This window comes from Jaculus jaculus, chromosome 5 (assembly GCF_020740685.1).
Source record: "Jaculus jaculus isolate mJacJac1 chromosome 5, mJacJac1.mat.Y.cur, whole genome shotgun sequence".
Classification (NCBI taxonomy): Eukaryota; Metazoa; Chordata; class Mammalia; order Rodentia; family Dipodidae; genus Jaculus; species Jaculus jaculus.
Window position 1 is genome coordinate 54640514 of NC_059106.1, and position 21483 is coordinate 54661996.

The following is a 21483-nucleotide window of genomic DNA, read 5'->3' on the forward strand; positions in this document are numbered from 1 at the left end:
CCCCACCTCTGGCCTCACGTGTACAATGCCGGACAGAAGTGGCTGACAGAGGGCTCAGAGCTATAGCAATGGGCACCTCACGGTGGACCACAGGTACTTCTGAAGGGGCAGATGGATTAGACCAGGCCTCGGCCCCCAGGACATCGTGGTGCACAGGCCACTCTAGGATGTGGCATGTGTCTACAAGGTCACATGACACTCCCACTCCTGGCCCCAACTGGCTTCCAGGCACCCACATAGCCCTGTATAGACCTACACATGGGGAAAGTTGAGACCAAGGTCAAGTGTAAGTACTGTGAGGTTACACAACCAGACCACTCCATACAAACCCTTCTACCTGCAGTGGCCGCAGTGGGATGCCACCCTCTGACATCTGAATGACCCTGCTATGTCAGATGAGGGGAATGACCCCAGTTCTAGAGACACTGAGGCTGCTTTTAACAGTGAATGGCTAGTTGGCTTTCAGTCCCCACCACAACTAAACTTTTCATGTGACTGCCCTGAGCCTGTGACATGGGCAAGCATCAAACTCAACCATCCGATCTACGGTAGGTAAGAGCTCCACTACTCCATGCGGTGTGTCCCTTAGGTCTTTGCTTAGGAGATGGGTGCTTAGGAGATGGGGGCCTCTGTGACCGGAAGCTCTGTTCTGAGGCGTCCTTCAGTAACTTACCCATCTGGAAGTCTCCACTAGGCATGTCTCCACTGCCCAGACCATCTGCAAACAAAAGAGAATAACTCAGCTAAAACAAGTATTTGTTGAGTACCGACTGGGTACCAGGCCTTGTAGTGGACCCCTGGCCCACACTAGGGGAAAGTCACATGCACGAGAATGGTTACTGACCACCCCAAGCATGCCTACTGAGGGCTGGACTGGACAAGTCAGTTTGGAGGGAAGGCTTCCATCAAGGACATCAACTACCAATGGGTGGGGCAGTGGGGCCTGGTCAACTTGGCCTCCACGTGAAGACAAGAAGGAGGTGGGGGGGAGAGATCTCACTGTGGGCCACCTTCCCTGCTGGTCCTGACAGTCCCAGGTTACAAAGAGAAGCGACTAGTTCAGAGTCACAGAGATTGCCAAATAGAGGATTTGGGGAGGGGTCACTGGGACCAGGGCTCAGGACACATTTGAGGCCCCCACCTAGGGTTACTTTCATGGGGCTCCAACTGGAAGAGCCAGAGCCATGCCCGGCACCTCTCCACCCACCGCACCGGGCTCCTGGCTCACCTCCCGAGGCGTCATCGGCCAGCAAGTCCTCATCATCGGAGAGGTATGAGTAGCTCCAGCCAGCATGGCTCGCGGTGACAGTCTCCGTGTCTTCAGGCAGGGAGAGGCCATCATAGGCCCTCAGCCCGTGGGTTACCTGTGGGAGATGACAGGCCCTGAGTCACACTCCAGTTATCTGCTTGACCTCACTCAGGGAATCTCAATGTTCCATCCCAGAGACCCATAGGGGTTAAGTGAGACTAAGTGGCTGAAAGAACCACAGTTTGTGACTCAGACTTCCCAAATCCCACCAGAGCCTGGGGGTCTCTGAGCCCAACCGTGCAAATTCTAAAAGAATCTTTGAAGAAAGCAGGCAGTAAAATAAAAATCACTTTGGTAAATGATAGCTTCTTTTTCTTTGAAAAAGGAAAATGGGGGTGGGTGGAGGCTGGAGAGATGGCTCAGCAATTAAGGCACTTGTCTGCAAAGCCTAAGGATCGAGGTTTGAGTCCCCAGGTACTCATGTAAAGCCAAATGCATAAGGTGGCACATGCATCCAGAGCTCATTCGCAGTGGTTAGAGGCCCTGACATGCCCCTTCTGTCTCTCTTTTTATCAAATAAATAAATAAAATATATTTTTTAAAAAGGCAAATGTCAGCCGGGCGTGGTGGTACATGCCTTTAATCCCAGCACTGGGGAGGCAGAGGTAGGGAGAATCATCGTGCGTTTGAGGCTACCCTGAAGCTACATAGTGAATTCCAGGTCAGCCTGGGCTACAGTGAGTGAGAGTCCACCTCAAAAAAAAAAAAAAAAAGGACGAAAAGGCCAGTGGCCTCCTGGGCATAAAAGAGAGGGCAAGAGGACACAGGCCAATAGGGGGTGACCTGGGCCAGCAAAGATGTGCAAATGGAAAAATGGCCAGTGTGAGCATGGAGGATCCAGGGACAGAAAGCGCGGGGAGCTGGCCGGGCTGCTGTCTCTCTGGCCGCAGACAGCAAATTCTGCTATCCAAGACAACAGATCAGCCACTGCAACCAGCAGCAGGAGCAGAGCCCCTGAAGGGGGAAGAATGGGAAAACAGTCAACTCTTCATGAACTCAGACTAATGCTGAGCCCATCTCCGCTCGGCTGGGGCTCGTGTACGCGGAAAGCTGTGAGGCCCTGCACGCAGGCCAAGCCGGGGGCCCTGGCAGCCACGACCACAGCTTTCCTTAGACGTAGCTGTGGGTTGCAGCAAGTGTTTCCTTCCTCTTGGACAGTGAGATGTTTCTAAAGGTGTGGTCCAGGTAACCGCGAGGAAAAGTGCCCAGCGATGCCAAGGACTCAAGAGGCCACAGCCACAGGTGGGAAAGACACACGGGCCCCCAAATATCCCAGATGTCCAGGTGTAAGAGCACACTGCTGGGCCTCAGAATTGGCTGGAGGGAACTCAGCTCCTTATGAAAACCCAATCTCCTGGCAGGACCAGATAATGAGGCCCTAGCAGAGGGAAAAAAAAAAAAAATTCCATACAATTCGCATCTCTCATACTACCACTCTGAGGCCCTTGGCCAGAAAATCCTTCCTCCCCTTGTTTTCGGGGCCAACTTCCATCCTCCATGTCTCCACATAGGCCTTAGACCCTCTAACAGCTTGGAACTAAAGAGGTGGGCTCCGGAGATAGCTCAGTCATGTATGCATCAGGACCTGAGTTTGGTTCATCAGAACCCACATTCAGAATGACAGACGTGAGGCTGGGGAGATGGTTCATCTGTTAAAGGCGCTTGCAAAGCTCGATGGCCCAGGTTTGATCTTCCAAAACACACATAAAGCCAGACCAAAGTGGCCAGGACTCTGAACATGGGATCTGCTCCAGCTTCAGGCACAGGCTCAATTCCCCAGGACCCACGTAAGCCAGACGCACAAGGTGGCACATGCATCTGGAGTTCATTTGCAGTGGCTAGAGGCTCTGGCGTACCCATTCTCTCACTCTATCTTTCTCTCTCAAATAAATAAAATGGCAAGGAGCTGGGCACAGTGGCGCATGCCTTTAACAACAGCACTTGGGAGGCAGGGGTAAGAGGACTGCCAGGAGTTCAAAGTCACCCTGAAACTATACAGTGGATTCCAGGCCAGCCTGGGCTACAGCAAGACCCTATCTCAAAAACAAAACAAAACAAAACAAAACAAAACAAAATCCAGCAAGGAGCTAGGTGTGTTGGCACAGGCCTCTAATCCCAGCACTTGAGAGGCTGAGGTAGGAGGGTCACAGTGAGTTCAAGACTAGCCCCGGAGTGAGTTCCAGGTCAGCCTAGGCTAAAGTGAGACCATGTCTCAAAATATTTTTAATTATTTACTGGAGAGAGAGAGAGAGAGAGAGAGAGACAGACAGACAGACAGTAAGAGTATATGGCTGCCGGGGCCTCTTGCCACTGCAAATGAACCCCTAGATCCACATGCCAGTTTGTGCATCTGACTTTATGTAGGTACTGGGAAATTTAACCCGGGCTGGCAGGCTTTACAAGTGGGTTCCTTTAGCTGAGGAGCCATCTCCCCAGATTTTGAGCAGAGGAGGTTTGAGGGGGACATGCTTAGGTCCTCTCCAGGTAAGAAGAGGGGTCACTGTGTTACTGCCGCGCTCTCCCGTGCAAACAAGGCTGCAGAGGCCAGACATGGGGCCCTCAGATTCCTGGCACCGCCTAGACAGTGTTGTCTGGAAAGGAAACCCCTGGTGCTGAGCAAGGTCCGGAGCTTTTCCCAGGGAGGGAGGCAGGAGTGGGGAGGGTGTTGCTTGGGACCGGACAGGAAATAGCAAAGTGAGATTCAACAAGGAAAGCGTGCCAGGAACATGCATCTGCAGAGAGAGTTAGAGAGCGGAGCACTGAGTCAGAGCTGACACAAGTCCCCCCTTCCCAGGGACCCCAGCTTGTGGACTCTTCCAGATGCCAGCTTGCCCTTGCTTGTAGTCCCAGGGCCTCCCCAGGGTCTGAGAACATAGCGGCAGCTCAGGCAAGGAAGCCATTTGTGAAAACTATTATATTAAGCCAGGTGACCCAGACTCAGCAATGCAGACATTGCGTATTCGCTCTCATATGCAGATCCCAGCTTTCAGTGTGGCACATATGCATACGTGGGGAGTGCGGGTATAATATGAAGCTAGAAAGGGAACTTTGAGAGGGAGAAAAAAGAGGTGCTGAGGAGATCGGGAGGGGAGGCAGAACCCACATGGCATGAAAGCAGAGAGGAGGCTACTGGGGGCAGAATGGTAAAGGGTGAGAGGATAGGCGGAAGAAACAGAGAGAGGATCAACAAAAGCAAATTGGGTTGGAAAATACCTAATACATTGCATGTCAATTTAAATCAATTAACTCTTTTTGTTGTTGTTTTACTTGAGAGCGACAGACAAAGAGAAAGAGGCAGATAGAGAGACAGAATGGGTGCAACAGGGTCTCCAGCCACTACAAATGAACTCCAGACACGTGCGCCCCCTTGTGCATCTGGCTAACGTGGGTCCTGGAGAATCGAGCCTCGAACTGGAGTCCTTAGGGTTCACAGGCAAGAGCTTAACCACTAAGCCATCTCTCCAGCCCCTAAATCAATTACTCTTTTAAAAAGCTGTCAAGTAAAAGACAGTTGTAAGAAGCCGGGCGTGGTGGCACATGCCTTTGATCCCAGCACTCAGAAGGCAGAGGTAAGAGGATCACCATGAGTTCAAGGCTACACTGAGACTACATAGTGAATTCCAGATCAGCCTGGAGAACCTACCTCGGAAAAACAAAACAAACAAACAAAAAAGACAGTTATAGGCCCGGAGAGATGGCTTGGGCTTAGTGGTTAAGGTGCTTCCTGCTTCCCTGCAAAGCCCAGGTTTGATTCCTCAGGACCCACATAAACCAGATGCACAAGGTGGCACATGCATCTGGAGTTCATTTGTGGTGGCTGGAGGCCCTGGTGTGCCTAATTCTCTCTCAAATAAATAAGTAAAATATAATAAAAAAATTTTTTTAAGACAGCTGTATTTCACATCTGGGAGGAGAAATGGAGCCAGGAGGAAAGAGGTTCTGGAACGAGCAGGGAGGCGGGGGAGGCTAGAGACCACAGCCGGGACTCTGAACGTGGGATCAGTGCTCAGGGAGCTGTGCCGCTCAGACATTCCCGAGCCGGGCGGGCTGCAGGTGCGGAACTGTAAGGAGGGGGATGGGAACAGAGGTCATCCGACTGCAGTTGGGGTGCTGGCAGATACCTGACCCCCAGTGGTGCTCTGGCTCCCAGGCCTGAACTCTCACCACTGAGCAGCACTGCCTGGCCAGCACTGAGGGCCCTGGCACTTGCTGTCACGGAGTCTCTCAGCCACAGGGCACCTCACAGAGCTTCCCATTGGTTTCAGTGTCATGGAAGCTGGAAAGGCATCTCTGAGGTTGAGGGACAGCTATGAGCTATACCTTCCACAGAGAGGGAACTGGGACCCTGGAGTGAAGAGGCATCCTTGCTCAGAGCATAATGGGGCTAGCCCCAGCTCTAAGCCTTCTGTTCACTGGAAAGGGTGGCAGGGTTGGGCTAGACCTCGAGACTGGCCATGAGGCCCAAGCAGATGGCAGTATCAGGAAGGTCAGGGCTGGCCAGGTTCTGTCCCCGATCTGATCAACTCCCTGATTGGTCCCAGGGGATGCCAGAGCTGGCAGCAGCTTGGGCCCATGCAATGTGTGCCTCTGGTCCCAAGGAGGGCCATCGGCAACTCTAAGGTCAGTGGCAGAAATAGAACCCAGGCTTCCTGCCCTGCAGCCGGTCTCCGGCCATGCAGGAGCCCGGTTTCCTCCCAGAGGAACAGAGCACTTGGGCGGGGCCAGGAGGGAGACCCGGGCCAGCAGGGAAGGAGCCAAGCTGAGAGGGGGATTTTCCAGACCCGGTAGGTCTCTGTGGGGTGGAGGTGGCTGACTCATGCAAGTCAAGGCTAGAGTCTGTTCTAACATGCTGTGAACATTTGCTCAGGGCAAGGATGTGGGCAGGGTGGCCATGGCAGATGCTCTCTGAACCAAGGCAGTGGGCAGATAGGCAGGGTACCAAACAGGGGAGTCTAGGGGGCACCCACTCCCTAAGGCTGAGTGTATCCAGATCCTCTTAGTGAGGATGAGGGTGTTCATGGACACAGCTCCAGGGCCAAGTTAGGCAGCAGTCTAGGGGGAAAGGGGACAAGGGATGGAGCCTGGACTTTCCCCTGGCCTGGGTAAGGCCGCCGACAGAGCCAAGGCTGGCGGTGACAACTCTCAGTGAGGAGAGAGATTCAGTACACAGAAGGTAGAGAAGGTATGGGGGTGGGGGGCATGGGAATACAGGTACTGACAGGACACAGGGTTTGGTGAGGGGCTTTTCAAAGGTTGCATGGGGAGACAAGAGGTTTGGGTGCTTCTGAAGTCAAAGCTAGCAACAGAGGAGCACAGCGAAAATACAACAAGGAGAGCCAGACTCCATCCACTGAGGTCTTCTGCAAGCCAGGCCCTGTCCCCCACACAGCATGGACGTCAGTTCATCCTTACAGCAGCCCTGGCAGGGCTGGCGCTCCAGGGGCACCACCCCCATCTTCGTCAGGGGATAACCCGAGGGCTCTGTCTGAGAGCCAGGTGTTTTTGTTGGCTGGAGGTGGGTTACAGAGCTGGGTACGGGGGCGAAGAGGCTAACAACTCTGGCCACCCTAGGGGCTCTGGGCTTTTCTGAGACATTCTTCACATGCCTTGGGCAGACAGCTCATTGCCTCCCTCCTGGTGACCCAGACTGGTTTTCACCATGCAGCCAAGGAAGACCTTAAACTCCTGATCTTCGTGCCTCTACCTCCCCAGTGATGGGATTACAAGAGTGTGCCATCTCTCCCAGACTTGTTTGTTTGTTTGTTTTTTTGAGGTAGTCTCACTCTGGTCCAGGCTGACCTGGAGTTCCCTATGTAGTCTCAGTGTGGCCTCGAACCCATGGCGATCCCCCTACCTCTGCCTCCCAAATTCTGGGATTAAAGGAGTACGTGCACCACCACGCCCAGACACGAGACTTTTTTTTTTTTTTTTTTTGAGGCAGGGTCTCACTCTACCCAGGCTTGGAACTCACTCTATAGCCCAGGCTGATCCAGAATGTTTTTGCTTTTAAATGTTTACACTGAGCTTTGGAGATGACTCAGAGGATAAGACATTTGCCTCACAACTCTAAGTACTTGAGTTCCGATCCTCAGGCCCTCACATAGAATTGGGAAGTCATGGAAGGCTTCTGTAAGCCCAGCATGCCTATAGCAAGAAGTGAACAGAGACGGGAGGATTTCCCAGAATCTTGGGGACCAGCTGGGCTAGTGAATGGAGCAACAAGACACCCTGCTTCAAAACAAGTGGAAGGTGAGGGCCGGCATGGTGGCGCACGCCTTTAATCCCAGCACTCGGGAGGCAGAGGTAGGAGGATCACTGTGAGTTCCAGGCCACCCTGAGACTACGTAGTGAATTTCAGGTGAATTGAGGACTGACCTGACAGCTTTCCTCTGACTTCCACACAGGCCATGGTATGCATGAACCCACTCACGCACATGAACATGCACACTACACATATACACACACATGAACACCTCATCCTGATCTGAGCAGAAAGTGAGAGGTCACACTTTTTTAGGCAGTGGTGCTTGTGGGTGTAGCCCCAGACGCTGTGGAGGGTGTCACATCGCACCTGGTTCATGATCTGTGTCACCTCTCTCCAACTTGAACACTCTGGATTCCAAATCACATCCAACTCAATACTCCCTGCAGGGACTGTGCACTTACTATTTCCATTTCATGGGCGAGGAAACTGGGGCTGGGAGGTATCTGCATATACATGGGATCAGGCAGATATGGTGTCTCGTACACAGTGAGTGCTCACTAAGTGTTAAAATTGGTAGCATGCAGGGCTGGAGAGATGGCTTAGTGGTTAAGTGCTTGCCTGTGAAGCCTAAGGACCCCGGTTCAAGGCTCAGTTCCCCAGGACCCACATTAGCCAGATACACAAGGGGGCGCACGTGTCCGGAGTTCGTTTGCAGTGGCTGGAAGCCCTGGTGCGCCCATTCTCTCTCTCTCTCTCTCTCTCTCTCTCTCACTCTCTGCCTCTTTTTCTCTGTCTGTCACTGTCAAATAAATAAATAAAAATAAACAAAAAAATTAGTAGCATACAGAGTGGAGTTGAGGGGTGTGTGGCTGATAGGCAATTCATAGGGTAAGTGGGGTGTGAGTTCAGCTCTGGGGTTAGCTCCTGGCCTGCGATGAAGGAAGGCCGGTTGGGTTGGCAGGGCCTTGGCTCATGGTGGGCCACGGAACTGGGTCTAGGGGCGCTAAGGCTAACTCTGGTCCACCCCAAGGGCTCTGAGCTTTTCAGGAGACATTCTTCACATGCCTTGGGCATCCAGCCCATGGCCTCCCTCCTCCTGGCCCAGGCCTGGGGCTGTTCTGATCCCCTCCACCCCCGCTGCTGGCCAGGAAGGTCTAAGCCCCAGGGAGGCTACAGCGGCCCAGGGCAGAACTCCAGGCATCTGGACTACAATGAGCTCACCTCACCAGAATCTAGAGGTAGTGGGGGTGGGGGCATGAGACCCTGCATGCCCACCTGCCTTGTTTCCCATGATTCACAAGACCAGGACCCCAAATCTCCAGGGAAGAACCCTAGGGAAGCCCCCCTGCCATGATACGGGTTCTCAGGAAAGCCCAAGCAAGCACCCGCTCTCTGTTGCTTCAGCTCTGGCTTCAGATGCTGTGTCAAGGTGGCCCACCCCACCCCCAGGCCTCCCAGCGCCCTGTCCACCAGCCACAGACAGCAGAAGGGAAGGAATCTGTCAGGGCAGCAGTTTGCCTGCAAACTGCCAGGGGCGGGTGAGCGCGACACAAAGGCCAAAAGGCCTTTAATCCCCTGGCAGTCTGAGAGGGGCGCCGGACCGGAAAAGAGGTGGCTTGCAGCCTTCTCTGGCAGGCCGATGTGCCCGTGCCGCTTGGGAGACCTGCCAGCTTCTCACACTCAAGCCCCCAAGGCGGCAGGACCTTTGCCAGCCACTCAGCCAGGAAGAATGCAATCCCCAAAGGGACGGCGAGGGCTGACACCCAAGTGCCCCTGTGCGTCAGGTGCTGACCTAAGGTCGCCTGAATCCATACCAGGCAATCTCATCTTACAGATGGGGAAACTAGGCACAGAGAGGCAAAGTCACTTTACCGAAGTCACACAGCTAATGGGAACTACATTTGAAACCAGGGCTCTGGGCTCGCATATTTGTCTCTGCTAGCAACCCCTTCTGACCACTGACCACAGACCACTGACACCTGCTCTCCCAAGCCAGAGATCTGGAAGGACTGCATTCCAGCCAGGGCCCTAAGGGAAGGCACTGAGGAAATGGAGGAGGGTCTTGGAGTGTGAAGGCCTGGTGGAGTGGAGGGCTTTGGCAGAAGCCCAGGGAGTAGGGAGGCAGGTTGAGAAGTTTCTAGTCCCAGGTCCTCCCCTGATTCATGATGTGGCCTTGGATTGGACTCCTTGGCTCCCTTCTCTTTTATTTTTTTTAATATAGTATTTTTATTTATTTGAGAGTAAGACAAACGGAGAGAAAAAGAGTGAGTATGGGCATGCCATGGCCTCCTGCCACTACAAACAAAATCCAGATGCACGCTCCACTTTGTACATCTGGCTTTATGGAGGGGGCTGGAGAATTGAACCACATTGTCAGGCTTTGCAAGCAAGTGCTTTTAATCACTGGGCCATCTCTCCAGCCCTCTCTTTTCTTAGCAGGCTTTGGTGGCTTCCTACATGTGTGTGGTATCCACACCAGCAACCTCAGTAGATGGACAGACATACGCCAGCAAGGCAAGAAGGTGGTGACTTTTACCTTTTTTCGTTGTTGTTACTTTTCTTTATTTGAAAGTGACAGACGGAGAGAGAAAGAGGCAGAGAGAGAGAAAGAGAATGGGTGCGCCAGGGCCTCCAGCCACTGCAAACGAACTCCAGAAGCATGCGCCCCCTTGTGCATCTGGGTAACGTGGGTTCTGGGGAGCTGAGCCTCGAACCAGGGTCCTTAGGCTTCACAGGCAAATGCTTAACCACTAAGCCATCTCTCCAGCCCCCCCTTTTTTTGAGGCATGGTCTCACTATGTAGTTCAGGTTGCCCTCAAACTTACTGTGATCCTTCTGCCCCTGCCTTGCGAGTGCTGGGATTACAGATGTGCACCACCATGCCCAGCTGAAAGATGGAACTGTCTTGGAGAAGCATGGTCAGTGAACTCTGTAGCTGGCTAACCCTGGGTGGCCCTGAAGTGGATTTTGTCTTGGTGCTCTCTCCCACAGCTCTGACAGGCACCTGAACCCACTGATTCTGACAGAGGATAAGAGATCCCAGGAGACGGGCGTGGTGGCGCACGCCTTTAATCCCAGCACTGGGGAGGCAGAGGTAGGGGGATCGCTGTGAGTTCGAGGCCACTCTGAGACTACATAGTGAATTCCAGGTCAGCCTGAGCTAGAGATCCCAGGATCACCGGGTCTCTGGACATTTTGGGCAGTGAGATAGAGGGCCCAACTTCGTGCTCATCCAGAAAACCCTGGTCCTAGGGTGCTATAACCACTTATTCTCTAGGTGACCTCCTCAGTCTCCTCATCTGTTGAGAGGATCTCCAGGCAGACCTGTCAGTTAAGGCTGAATTCAAGTTGCTTCACTCTCTACTTATTGAGCACCTACTGTATAGCAAGTCCTTATGTAGGGATGATGCACGCTGGGTGTGGTGACCTATGTCTACAATGCCAGTAATCATGGGGCAGAGGCAGGGGGATTAATACAATTTCAAGGCCTGGTCTACATAATGACTTCCAGGCTAGCGAGAGTTAAAAAAAAAAAGGAAGGAAGAAAGGAAGGCTGTCTGGCTGGCTGGCTGGCTGGCTGGCTGGGGGTAATATGGCTCAGTTGGTAGAATGTTTGTTGAGCTATGTGAAGCCCTGGGTTCCAACCTAAAACTGCATTAAAAAAACTAAGTAGCCAGGTGTGGTGGCTCACGCCTTTAATCCCAGCACCCGGGAGGCAGAAGTAAGAGGATCACTGTGAGTTTGAGGCCACCCTGAGATTACATAGTAAATTCCAGTCAGCCTGGACTAGAGTGAAACCCTACCTTGAACCCCCCACACACACACACAAAAATCCCCGAGTATACCAATATGCAATGTTTATACAGTAAACCTCAATAATAATAATGAAAAAAACTAAGTCTGACTAGATGTGGTGGTGTACACCTTTAATCCCAGCACTCAGGAGGCTGAGGTAGGACCGTCATGATACCAGCCTGGGCTTCAGAGGGAGTTCCAGGTCAGCCTGGGCTATAATGAAATCACATTTAAAAAAAAAAAATTCCAGAGCTGGGCAGGGTGGCTTTAATCCCAGCACTCGGGAGGCTGAGGTTGGAGGACTGCTATGAGCTGGAGGCCACCCTGAGACTACATAGTATATTCCAGCTCAGCCTGGGCTGGAGTGAAACCCTACCTCAAAAAACCAAAAACCCAGGTTGGAGAGAGATGGCCCAGGGGGTAAGGCACTTGCTTGCAAAGCCTAATGACCCATACCCATGTAAAGCCAAATGCAGTGGCACATGCATCTGGAATTTGTTTTCAGTGGCTAGAGACCCTAGCACACCATTTTTTCTCCTTCTCTCTGTCTTCTCTTTCTGCTTACAAATAAATCAATTAATTAAATTAAAAATCCAAAACTAGGGCTGGAGAGGCGGCTTAGTGGTTAAGCACTTGCCTGTGAAGTCTAAGGACCCCGGTTCAAGGCTCAATTCCCCAGGATCCACATTAGTCAGATGCACAAGGGGGTGCATATATCTGGAGTTCATTGGCAGTGGCTGAGGCCCTGGCGGGCCCATTCTCTCTCTCTCTGCCTCTTTCTCTCTGTCGTTCTCAAATAAATAAATAAATAATCCAAATCTAAGCATGGTGGTGAATGCCTATAACCCTAGCACTAGGGAGATGGAGACAGAAGGATTAGGAGTTCAAGGCCATCTTCAGCTACATATGGAATTCAAGGCTAGCCTGGGCTACATAAGATCCTGTCTCAAAATAAACGGAAGCTCGGCCCTCCTGAGGAGTCCAGACCACTGGCCCAGAGTGATGAGCACACAGAGTGAGAGAAGGGTTGTGACGAGGAAGGAAGGCCGGGGCCTGGGAGAGTACAGGAAGATCCCTTCCTCCCTTAGCAAGCGGGTCAGGGGAGCATTCCCAGGGGAAAAGACTAAGCAGCTGGTCCTGAGAGGTTCTGCTTGAGGGAAGTGGAGGGGGAACACAGTGTGTACCAAGGACACAGTGGGGCCCAGAGGAAGGAGAGACTGCAGCATGTGGGTGGGCAGCAGGAAGCGGTCCAGGGGGACGTGTATGAGGTGGCAGGGGTGAGGAGTAGTGGCCACTTCCAAGTGCAGGGTCCTCAGCGGTGCTGCTGACCTAACCCAGGGTACAAAGCCCGTGGGTCAGCCTAGAGTCCCCGCACTCTCCTCCAGCCCTCAGAAACACAGTACGCATAGACTTTGCCTGGCTGCGGAGGGAACACGCAGGCAACCCTAGAGAAGTGTCCCTGCGGCACCTACAGGCCAGGAGTTGCGAAGACTGTGGGCAGGGTACAAGCTGGAGTAGCTTCCAGACAGGGCTGCCCAGCAGAAAGGTCCCCAGGGCTTGAAACTCTCTGCCAAGCATCGCTGGTGCCAACTGCACCGGCAGCATTCACGTGCCGCCTCCTGTCCACAGCCTGCCTTGCGTCTCAGGTTCTCGAGCTCCTGGTGGCCCCATGGCCATGGAGTACCTGTCCCTGGGCTTCAAGACTACTCTAACTTAGCCAGATCTGGCCCTGCCTGTAGATTTCAAGAATGAAGGCCCCTGTACAGCACCAGGTCTGTGAGCAGCTGGGGAGCATGCATGCTCCCCCAGGTTCTGTTGAAGTGATACATCAGGAATAACAATGTCTGCGCTTCCTAAACCTATTACCTCGGGTCTTTGAGCTGTCCTAAACTCTCCAACGCATGAGAAGAAAAGCCCTTACAATGACCAACCGGGTTCTGTGTGATTCTGTCTCTCTCTCTCTCTCTCTCTCTCAACTTCTCTCTCTCTCTCACACACACACACACACCCTCTCTGACTTCCTTTGTTTTCTCTCTCCTCCCTGCAGCCAGCCACACTGTCTACAGTCCTTGAACACATCAAGTTCCTTCCCATCCACCCCAGGGCCTTTGTACTTGCCATATCTCCTGTCTGGACTCTACCCCCACAAATTCTATCAGTCACTCCTTTTCCTCCAATTTTTACTCAAATGTCACCTTTCGGAGACCTGTCCAAGTCGCTCTCCAGACCTGAAATCCCTTACAGCTCCCTGTCAGTCCCTCAGCCCTGTCACTGCATGGTAATTCACTCTGTTGGCACATTTATATCAATCATCTCTCCCACTAGGAGGTCCCTTGATGGTGAGACCCTTCATGTGGCTTATATCTCCCCCACCCCCACCCCCATACAGGGCATGTGCTGGCTGCTCACTAACATTTGTTAAATTCGTGATGGGTGTAGTTTACCAATGAGGATCCTGAGGCTCAGAGAGAGCTGGTGCCCAGTCACAGTTGCAAGTTGCAGGGCTCGAACCCGTGATCCCTGGGCATACATACACCTGGAAGGAACTCTGTACTACTTGATCCTGCCTCCTGCCATCTCCTTGGCCCCTAATGTCTGGGCCTTCCTGATGGATGTCCACTTCTCAGGGACACTGAGAGGCTATCATGGTCACTGAAATGTCTTAGGTAGGATAGGGGTGTGAGAGGCTAGCACAGCCAGACCTCCAGTTCCAGGGTCTTGCACAACACAGCCAGTCAGCCAGGCCTCAATGACTTGCTTAATATGGGCGGGGGGTTGTGGCCATTGGCCACGGGGGGGGGGGGGGAAACAGGGTTGGGCTGGTGAGATGGTTCAGTGGTTAAAGGTATTCGCTTGCAGAGCCTATAGCCCAGATTGAATTCCCCAATAACCACATAAAGCCAGATGCGCAAAGTGGTGCATGTGCTTGGAGCTCATTTGCAGCGGCAGAAAGTCCTGGTGTGCCCAGAGCTCGCTCACTCTCTCTCTCTCTGTGTTCTGAAATGAATTAAAAAAAAAAAAAACACAAAACTTTAAACAAAGAAAAGCAAGAAAAAAAGAGGCTGAAGGGCAGCTGGACTGTGGGCTGAGGAGGCCAGCCCACCCGGCCCCTGGCCCCAGGCTTGCCTCATCTGCTTCCAGAAGGAGGAGTAAGGGGCAGCAGGCCCAAATGAGCAAGGGCCCGCCTTTCCTCATGAGGGGAATGTCCACTCCAAGGTTACTCAACCCATCATAGACTGGAAGTATGACCGAAAATATTCAGAAAAAACTGTGAGTGCAATGCATGTGCAGACAGTTTCCCCCTGGTCATTCCTGAACATTACATTAAGACAAGCGCCTGTGTAGTACTCACGTCATGTAGACATGACGTAAAGTACATGGAGCATGTGTGTAGATTCTATGCAACTATTGAGCAATCTTATAGAAGGGTTTTAGGATCCCTGGAGTCTGGCATCCATGAGGGTCCATACTGACACTAAAGGACAACTGTAAAGAAAAAAATATATATATATATGTGTGTGTGTATGTGTGTGTGTGTGTGTGTGTGTGTATGGTGGCACACACCTTTAATTCTAGCACTTGGGAGGCAGAGGTAGGCGAATTGCTATGAATTCAAGGCCAGCCTAGAACTACACAATGATTGTCAGGTCAGCCTGGTCTAGAGTGAGACTTTACCTTGAAATAAACAACAACATCAAAAAAATCTACCTCAGGGGCTGGAGAGATAGCTCAGTAGGTAAAGTGCTTGCCTTGTAAACATGAGGACCTGAGTTCAATCTCCAACACCCACATAAAAATGGGAGTGGTTGGACTGAAGAGATGGCTTAGCAGTTATCGCGCTGGCCTATGAAACCTGAGGACCTCGGTTCAATTCCCCAGGACCCATATAAGCCAGATGCACAAGGTGGCACATGCATCTGGAGTTCCTTTGCAGTGGCTAGAGATCCTGGCATGCTCCTGGCGTGCCCATTCTCTCTCTCTCTCTCTCTGGGCGCATGTGTCTGCCTCTTTCCCTCTCTCACATAAATAAATAAAAATAATTTTAAAACCCATAATTTAAATAAACAAGGGGGGGATGGTGGTGTGCAACTGTAATCCCAGTACTGGGGAGGTGGAGATAGGAGGATCCCTGAAACTTGCTGGCTCCAGGCCCATTGAGAGACCCTGTCTCTGAAGGAGGTGAATGGTGTACTTGAAGATGACGCCCAAGGTTACTCTCGGGTCACCATATGCACATTCACACATGTGCACCCACTAACCCAACTTTTTTTCAAAAGCCACCTTATAGGGTTGGGATGAAGACTGAGTAATTGTCACTGTCACTGCCACTGAAATAAGCTTAGTACGTCTGGAAGCTTTCAACTTTTATAGGCTCAAAGGTTCCTTCTGGCTTTCACATCTTAGCATATGGAAACACCAAAATTCTGATACTCCAGGCTGTGAGTCCCACCAGGAAAAAAAGGGGAATTAGCCAGGGCGTGGTGATGCATGTCTTTAATCCCAGCACTTGGAAGGCTGAGGTAGGAGGATCGCTGTGAGTTCGAGGCCACCCTGAGACTAATTACAGGTCAGCCTGGGCTAGAGCAAGACCCTACCTTGAAACCCCTCCCCCACCAAAAAAAAGGGGGAATTGGGGCTGAAGAGATAGCTCAGAGGTTAAGGTGCTTGCCTGCAAAGCCTAATGATCTGATGATTCACCAATACCCATGTAAAGCCAGATGCACAAAGTGGCACATGCATCTGGAATCTGTTTGTAGTGGCTAGAGGCCCTGGTGCACCCATTTTTTTCTCTTGCTCTCTCCTTGCAAATAAATAAATTAAAAAATTTTAACCGGGTGTGGTGGTGCACACCTTTAATCCTGGCACTCAGGAGGCAAAGGTAGGAGGATCACCATGAGTTCGAGGCCACCCTGAGACTACATAGTTTATTCCAGGTCAGCCTGGGCTAGAGTGAGACCTTACCTCAAAAACCCACAAAAACATTTTTTTAGAAAAGGGGGGCATTACAAAATCAGGGTGAGATGAAGCCACAGAAGACAGATCTGGGGTTGTGATTGTTATCACTATCGCTATTTGTTTATGCCAACACCCACCACTGTTCCAGAAAGATCTCAGGCAGCTTACAAGATCACGCACAACAGTAAGAGAAAATGAATTAAAGATATGTCAGAAATCCTGGGAGAGAGCATAGATAAGCCTGCAGAGAGGCCAGCTGGCCAGAGAGCCGGAACACAGCTCAGGCTCTGAGCTTTCCAGTGACCAATGAGAAGAAGGAAACCCGACCTATCTACAGATTCTATGTCTGTCGCTTAGAAGAAACACAACTATTGAGGCAAGCAAGGAATGTCCCCAGGGATGAGGCTGGTCTGGTGTCCTTTCTCTGCCTTGTCTATGGGGCTGGCATCCCCCCAGAGTCCTTCTGAGGTTGAAGCTAGCTAGGGACAGAGGCTGCAGGGACCAGGGAGTCAGGGATGAAATGGAAGGAGTGCCCCCCACTACACCCAACATCTTTGGTCTGGACAGGATCACCCATCACTACTCAAGCCTGAACACAGCCAGTACTCAAAATAGCTGGAGCAGGCAAGGGTGCCAGGAGGCCCTGGGTAGGGGACCTGGCTAGGCATGCACACAGGAGGGCCTGGCAGGCCAATGCACACATCCCTGGAGCCAAAAAAAAAAAAAGAGCACCTTTCCCCAGGCACACAGCCCTCCCTGGGAGTCCCCCACCTGCTGGCGTACCCCCTCAACAGCACGTTGCTCACGCAGTACAGAACCCACATTGCTGCTCTGCCCTTCCCAAGCCTTCCACGGGAGCCAAATGGAAAAGTCTTTGCAGACACACAGAACTACTACCCATACCATATACGGAAGAGGCACGGCCTCCCTCAGGACCTGCTATGGCTCCCTCAGCTGCAGACTAAGACAATGGGGCTATTCCAAGCTGCGTGGGGTATTTAAAGCTCGGCTAGACCTCTTCCCTGAGGAACAAGAGGCCTTGACCTCAGCAAGACCTTCCTGAAATTGTCACTGCCCAAACTGCAAGGGCTACATCCCTTGCTATTCCCAACCTCTCCTGGCTGGCCCTAGGGCATTGTGCTCCAGAAAGCTCACACGACCACCTCCCATGCTCACCAGCACCAAGCCACAGACCCCCCCAAAGCGGGGGTCTTGGGCCCTGTGCAAGCCACCTATGATCTCTGGGTCCTAGTGTTTAGCCTGCAGCATGTGGAGAATGATCTCAGTGTGTGCAGAGCATTCCAGAGACTTCCATGGTTAACGTGAAGTGGTGGGGTGAGTGTCATATGGACAGGAATCTTGTCTATTTTGTCACTGCTTTGTTCCCAGTACCTGACACACAGTAGGTGCCAAATATTTACTGAATAGTGCAAATAAAATTTGGAGGATGAGCCAGGCATGGTGGCACTTGGGAGGCAGAGGTAGGAGTATTGCCAAGTGTTTGAGGCTACCCTGAAACTACATAGTGAATTCCAGGTCAGCATGAGCTACCTAGAAAAAACAAAAACAACAACAAAATTGTAGGATGTCTGGGCTCCCCAGAGAGCAAGGGAAGGGTACACAGGCAGTTACTACCCTAATAACTATGCTGCCCACTTTCACCATGTCTGTAAGCCTTTGGGTATCATTTGCTGATTATCTCATTTAACTCACTCAACAATCCCAAGAGGCTGGAATTATTATTTTTTTCTTCTGTTGTATTGTTTTGAGTAGGGTCTCACTCTAGCCCAGGCTGAGCTGGAACCCACTCTGTAGTCTCAGGCTGGCTTCCTAATCACAGCGATCCTCCTACCTCTCCCTCCCTAGTGCTGGGATTAAAGGTGTGGACCATCATGCCTGGCTGGTATTATTATTATTATTATATATTCTTATTTAATGTTTTATTTTTCATATTTATTTATTTGACAGAGGGAGAGAGAGAAAACGGGCATGCCAGGGCTCTAGCTACTGCAAATGGACTCCAGACGCATGCACCCCCTTGTGCATCTGGCTTACGTGGGTCCTGGGGAATAGAACCTGGGTCCTTTGGCTTTGCAGACAAACGCCTTTACTGCTAAGCCATCCCTACAGCCCTATTATTATATTTTATAAGCAAGAAAACTGGTCTGGGGGTATAGCTCAGTGGTAGGGAGCTTGTTTCGTATGCATGAAGCTCTGGGTTCAATCCTGAGCACTGCCAGATGGAAAAACAAGAAAACGGAAGTTGCATCCCAAATGGTCAAGGAGTTTGCCTGAGGTCTCAAGAATACTCGACGGCCAAACGGGGGTCAGACTGGAGCTTCAGGGACCCTGACTGGGCAAACCTTGGAAGGAACTGGGGATACTTGGCTAGGGACCAGGAGCTCAAGTTTGGCCATGAAATAGCTGTGCGACTTTCAGGAAGTCACTTGGCCTCTCTGAATCTGTTTCTCTCTTGCATAAAAGCAAGGCACTCATCTCTATGTCTTCAGATCTTTAGCGGATCAAAGGAATGAAAGGATGTGGCCATGTCCCCACCCCACAAGCCCCAATCCCTCCCAGGGCAGCGCTGGGAAGGACGGTTGGTGGGAAGCATCCTGGGAGGAGGAGGGTGCCTGGTGCGGGCTAGAGAAGGAGCCAGGCAGCTGCTCAAAGCAGCTGGTGAGAGCTTTGGGCCCCGCAGCAGCAGGGGGAGAAGGGCAGCCTGGGAAGTCACCCCTGGCCCTCCTCTGTCACCCTTCCCCACTGACAGCTGCTGGGGCTTTGGAGCCAAGGGCCCCACAGCAGGCAGAGGGGTGGGGTGATTCTGGCTAGCTGGGGTCATGTTAGTCCTCATGCAGCCGCTGCTCAAATCCCAGGGGCCCAGCTGGGCCCACTGGCCAGGACTCCCGGCTTTAATGCTCCACCCACTCCCAGCCCTTCACCCAGTATCCTGGGGGCTTGGCTGTGGGTAGAGGGCTAGAGCCCAGGTCCATGGGCTGGGGCCCAGGAGGCGTTTCTGCTCACAGCCTCCCTTAGCCCTGCAGGCCTCCTTAGAGGCTGTGAACTTGGCCCAGCCTAGGCCCCTCTCAGCTCCCTCCACTCCCAGCTGGCTCCAGCCCACGCGCCTCTCTCCTCTGAACTCTCACACACCCATAATTACTGTTGACCATATTTTCCTAAGCAAAAACTCAAGAAGCCATAAAACAAAGGCTTTCTGGGCTAGTTCCGGGTGTTGGAGATGCAATTCCAATGCAGATATTTAAATTACTGCAACACATTAACACTTTAGGGAAGAGACATTCATTAATATGAAACCACCCTAGAAAGCATGTGTTAGCCACGTGATACCCTGCTACCCAACACACACACACACACACACACACACACACACACACACACACGGAGCTGTGGCCCTAGGCAAATCACTTGACCTCTCTGAGCCTCTGTCACTGAAAAGGCTATGAACAATGCAAGTGCTTAGCATGTGACACTTAAGTTACTAGACTGTCACCTCTTTGCTTTGCTCCCCTCTCCAGAGCAATCTTTGTTCAGCTCCCTCACAAGCTGGGCGAGACTCAAGGAGAGACTTGGTGGCACAAAGGTTCCAACGCATTCTTGGATCCGGGGCCATCAGAACTGGCAAGGGTCACCTAACCCAACACCCTCACTTATCAGGAGAAACAAAAGCCCAGAAAAGAGAAATAAATATGTCAAAGGAGGATCAGCCAGGATTGGAGGGGCTGGGTTCAAGTCCTATCTCAACACAGCTGGCTGCTGGAGACTTTTCACTGTCACTCCTCCTGGTCCCGTGGCTGTGAAGCTGGACTAAGGCAGATTTAGTTGTCTGCTATGCGTCCAGGACACAGTGAGGGAACCCAGGAACCAAACCTCCTGGCTGCTAACACAGGACCTTTCCTGGTCACTTCTTCCTTCCCTCCTTGGAGATGGGGACTCCTGGGACCAGGATAAGGAAGCATGCAGATGAGGATTCTGGGATTATGGCAGTGACTGGATCTTAGTTGGGGGTGAACTGGGTCCTGAGACCCCAGGCCCAACCTCTGGGACTACATGCGGTCTCTCTAACGTGTCCTCTAGCCCCAGACAGGTTGGCCCAGCAAAGGAAACAGCAGGAAGGGCTGGCAAGCGAGGGAAGTCTGTTCTTGCCAGGAAGGGCTCCACGGCCCAGGGACTCGGGTTACCGGAAATGGTAAATCTCCTTGCTGCCTGTCACCTCCAACAAGGAATGTTTACTGCCCGGGTGGGGGATGGGGGACACATCCTGTCCACCTGCCCCTAGACATCCCAGGGCCACTGGGGACTTGGGCCCACCACTCTGCTCCTTGCCCCAGCCTTTGGGCCTGAGGCTGGCCTCTGAGTGACACCCGCCATTCTGAGGCAGAAAAGAAGGTGAGAAGGGGGCCCCAGGGGACACATACCACCCAATCCTGTGTCCTGTGTGGCTTCTGAGCCCCCAGTGAGGGGGAAGGCTCTGATTTGCTCACCCTATACAGGGCAACACAGTTGGGACCTGGGGTCAGAATAACCAGGTCAGCGGCCTGGTTCTGCCACTTGCCAGGTGGGGTGGCAGAGGCGGGTCACTGCAGCGCTTCTCACCCGCAGCCTTACACAGGGTGAGACAGGCCCTGGTGGGGCTTTTTTTTTAAATTCACGGTCCTGGGGAGATGGTTCGGTTATTAAAAGGTGCTTGTTTGAAATTCACAGGGCCGGCGGGCTCGGGGACAGGATAGTACAGGGCATGGACAGTTGCTGTGAAGGAGCAAGTATGACAGGCTGAGAGACTTGGCCCTATGGGGATGACATAAGCTGGAGCCAGGTGGACCATCAGTTAATACCCCAAGATGTATATGCCAAATGCTAAGAGTGCCAGGAGTAAACCAGCAAGGTGAGGGGACGGGGAATGGCTGGTGAGTAGCTGGTGTCCAGGCCAGCAAAGGAGGTGACAGGAAGGAATGAAGGCAGGTGCATGCAATGTGGAAGAGCTCAGCAGAACAGCAGCTGTGTCAGCCCCAGGGCAAGAGGATTCTTAGCATGTTCTAGAAACAGCTGGGAGGCAAGTTATCTAAGTGCTGTAACTGTCCTAGGAAGTAGGTGTTCTTATCCCTGTTCCCTGGATGGAGACAGACTCAGAGGGGTTCACTGCAGAGCTGAAGGGGCCAGAATCCCACCCTCCCGCTCAGCCAAGTGTCCAGGGCCTCTG

General features: G+C 52.3%; 1 protein-coding gene across 1 annotated transcript in view; it reads right to left on the reverse strand.

Moving 5' to 3' along the window:
- The window catches only part of Hspg2 (heparan sulfate proteoglycan 2), a 127803-nt gene that overhangs the window by 84163 nt on the left and 22157 nt on the right, over positions 1 to 21483 (reverse strand). Inside the window, exons 2-3 of the mRNA XM_045149090.1 lie at positions 1229 to 1364; positions 674 to 718 (exon numbers count right to left, since the gene is read on the reverse strand). Of these exons, the coding sequence (XP_045005025.1) occupies positions 674 to 718; positions 1229 to 1364 (181 nt within the window). The remainder of the gene's footprint in view (positions 1 to 673; positions 719 to 1228; positions 1365 to 21483) is intronic.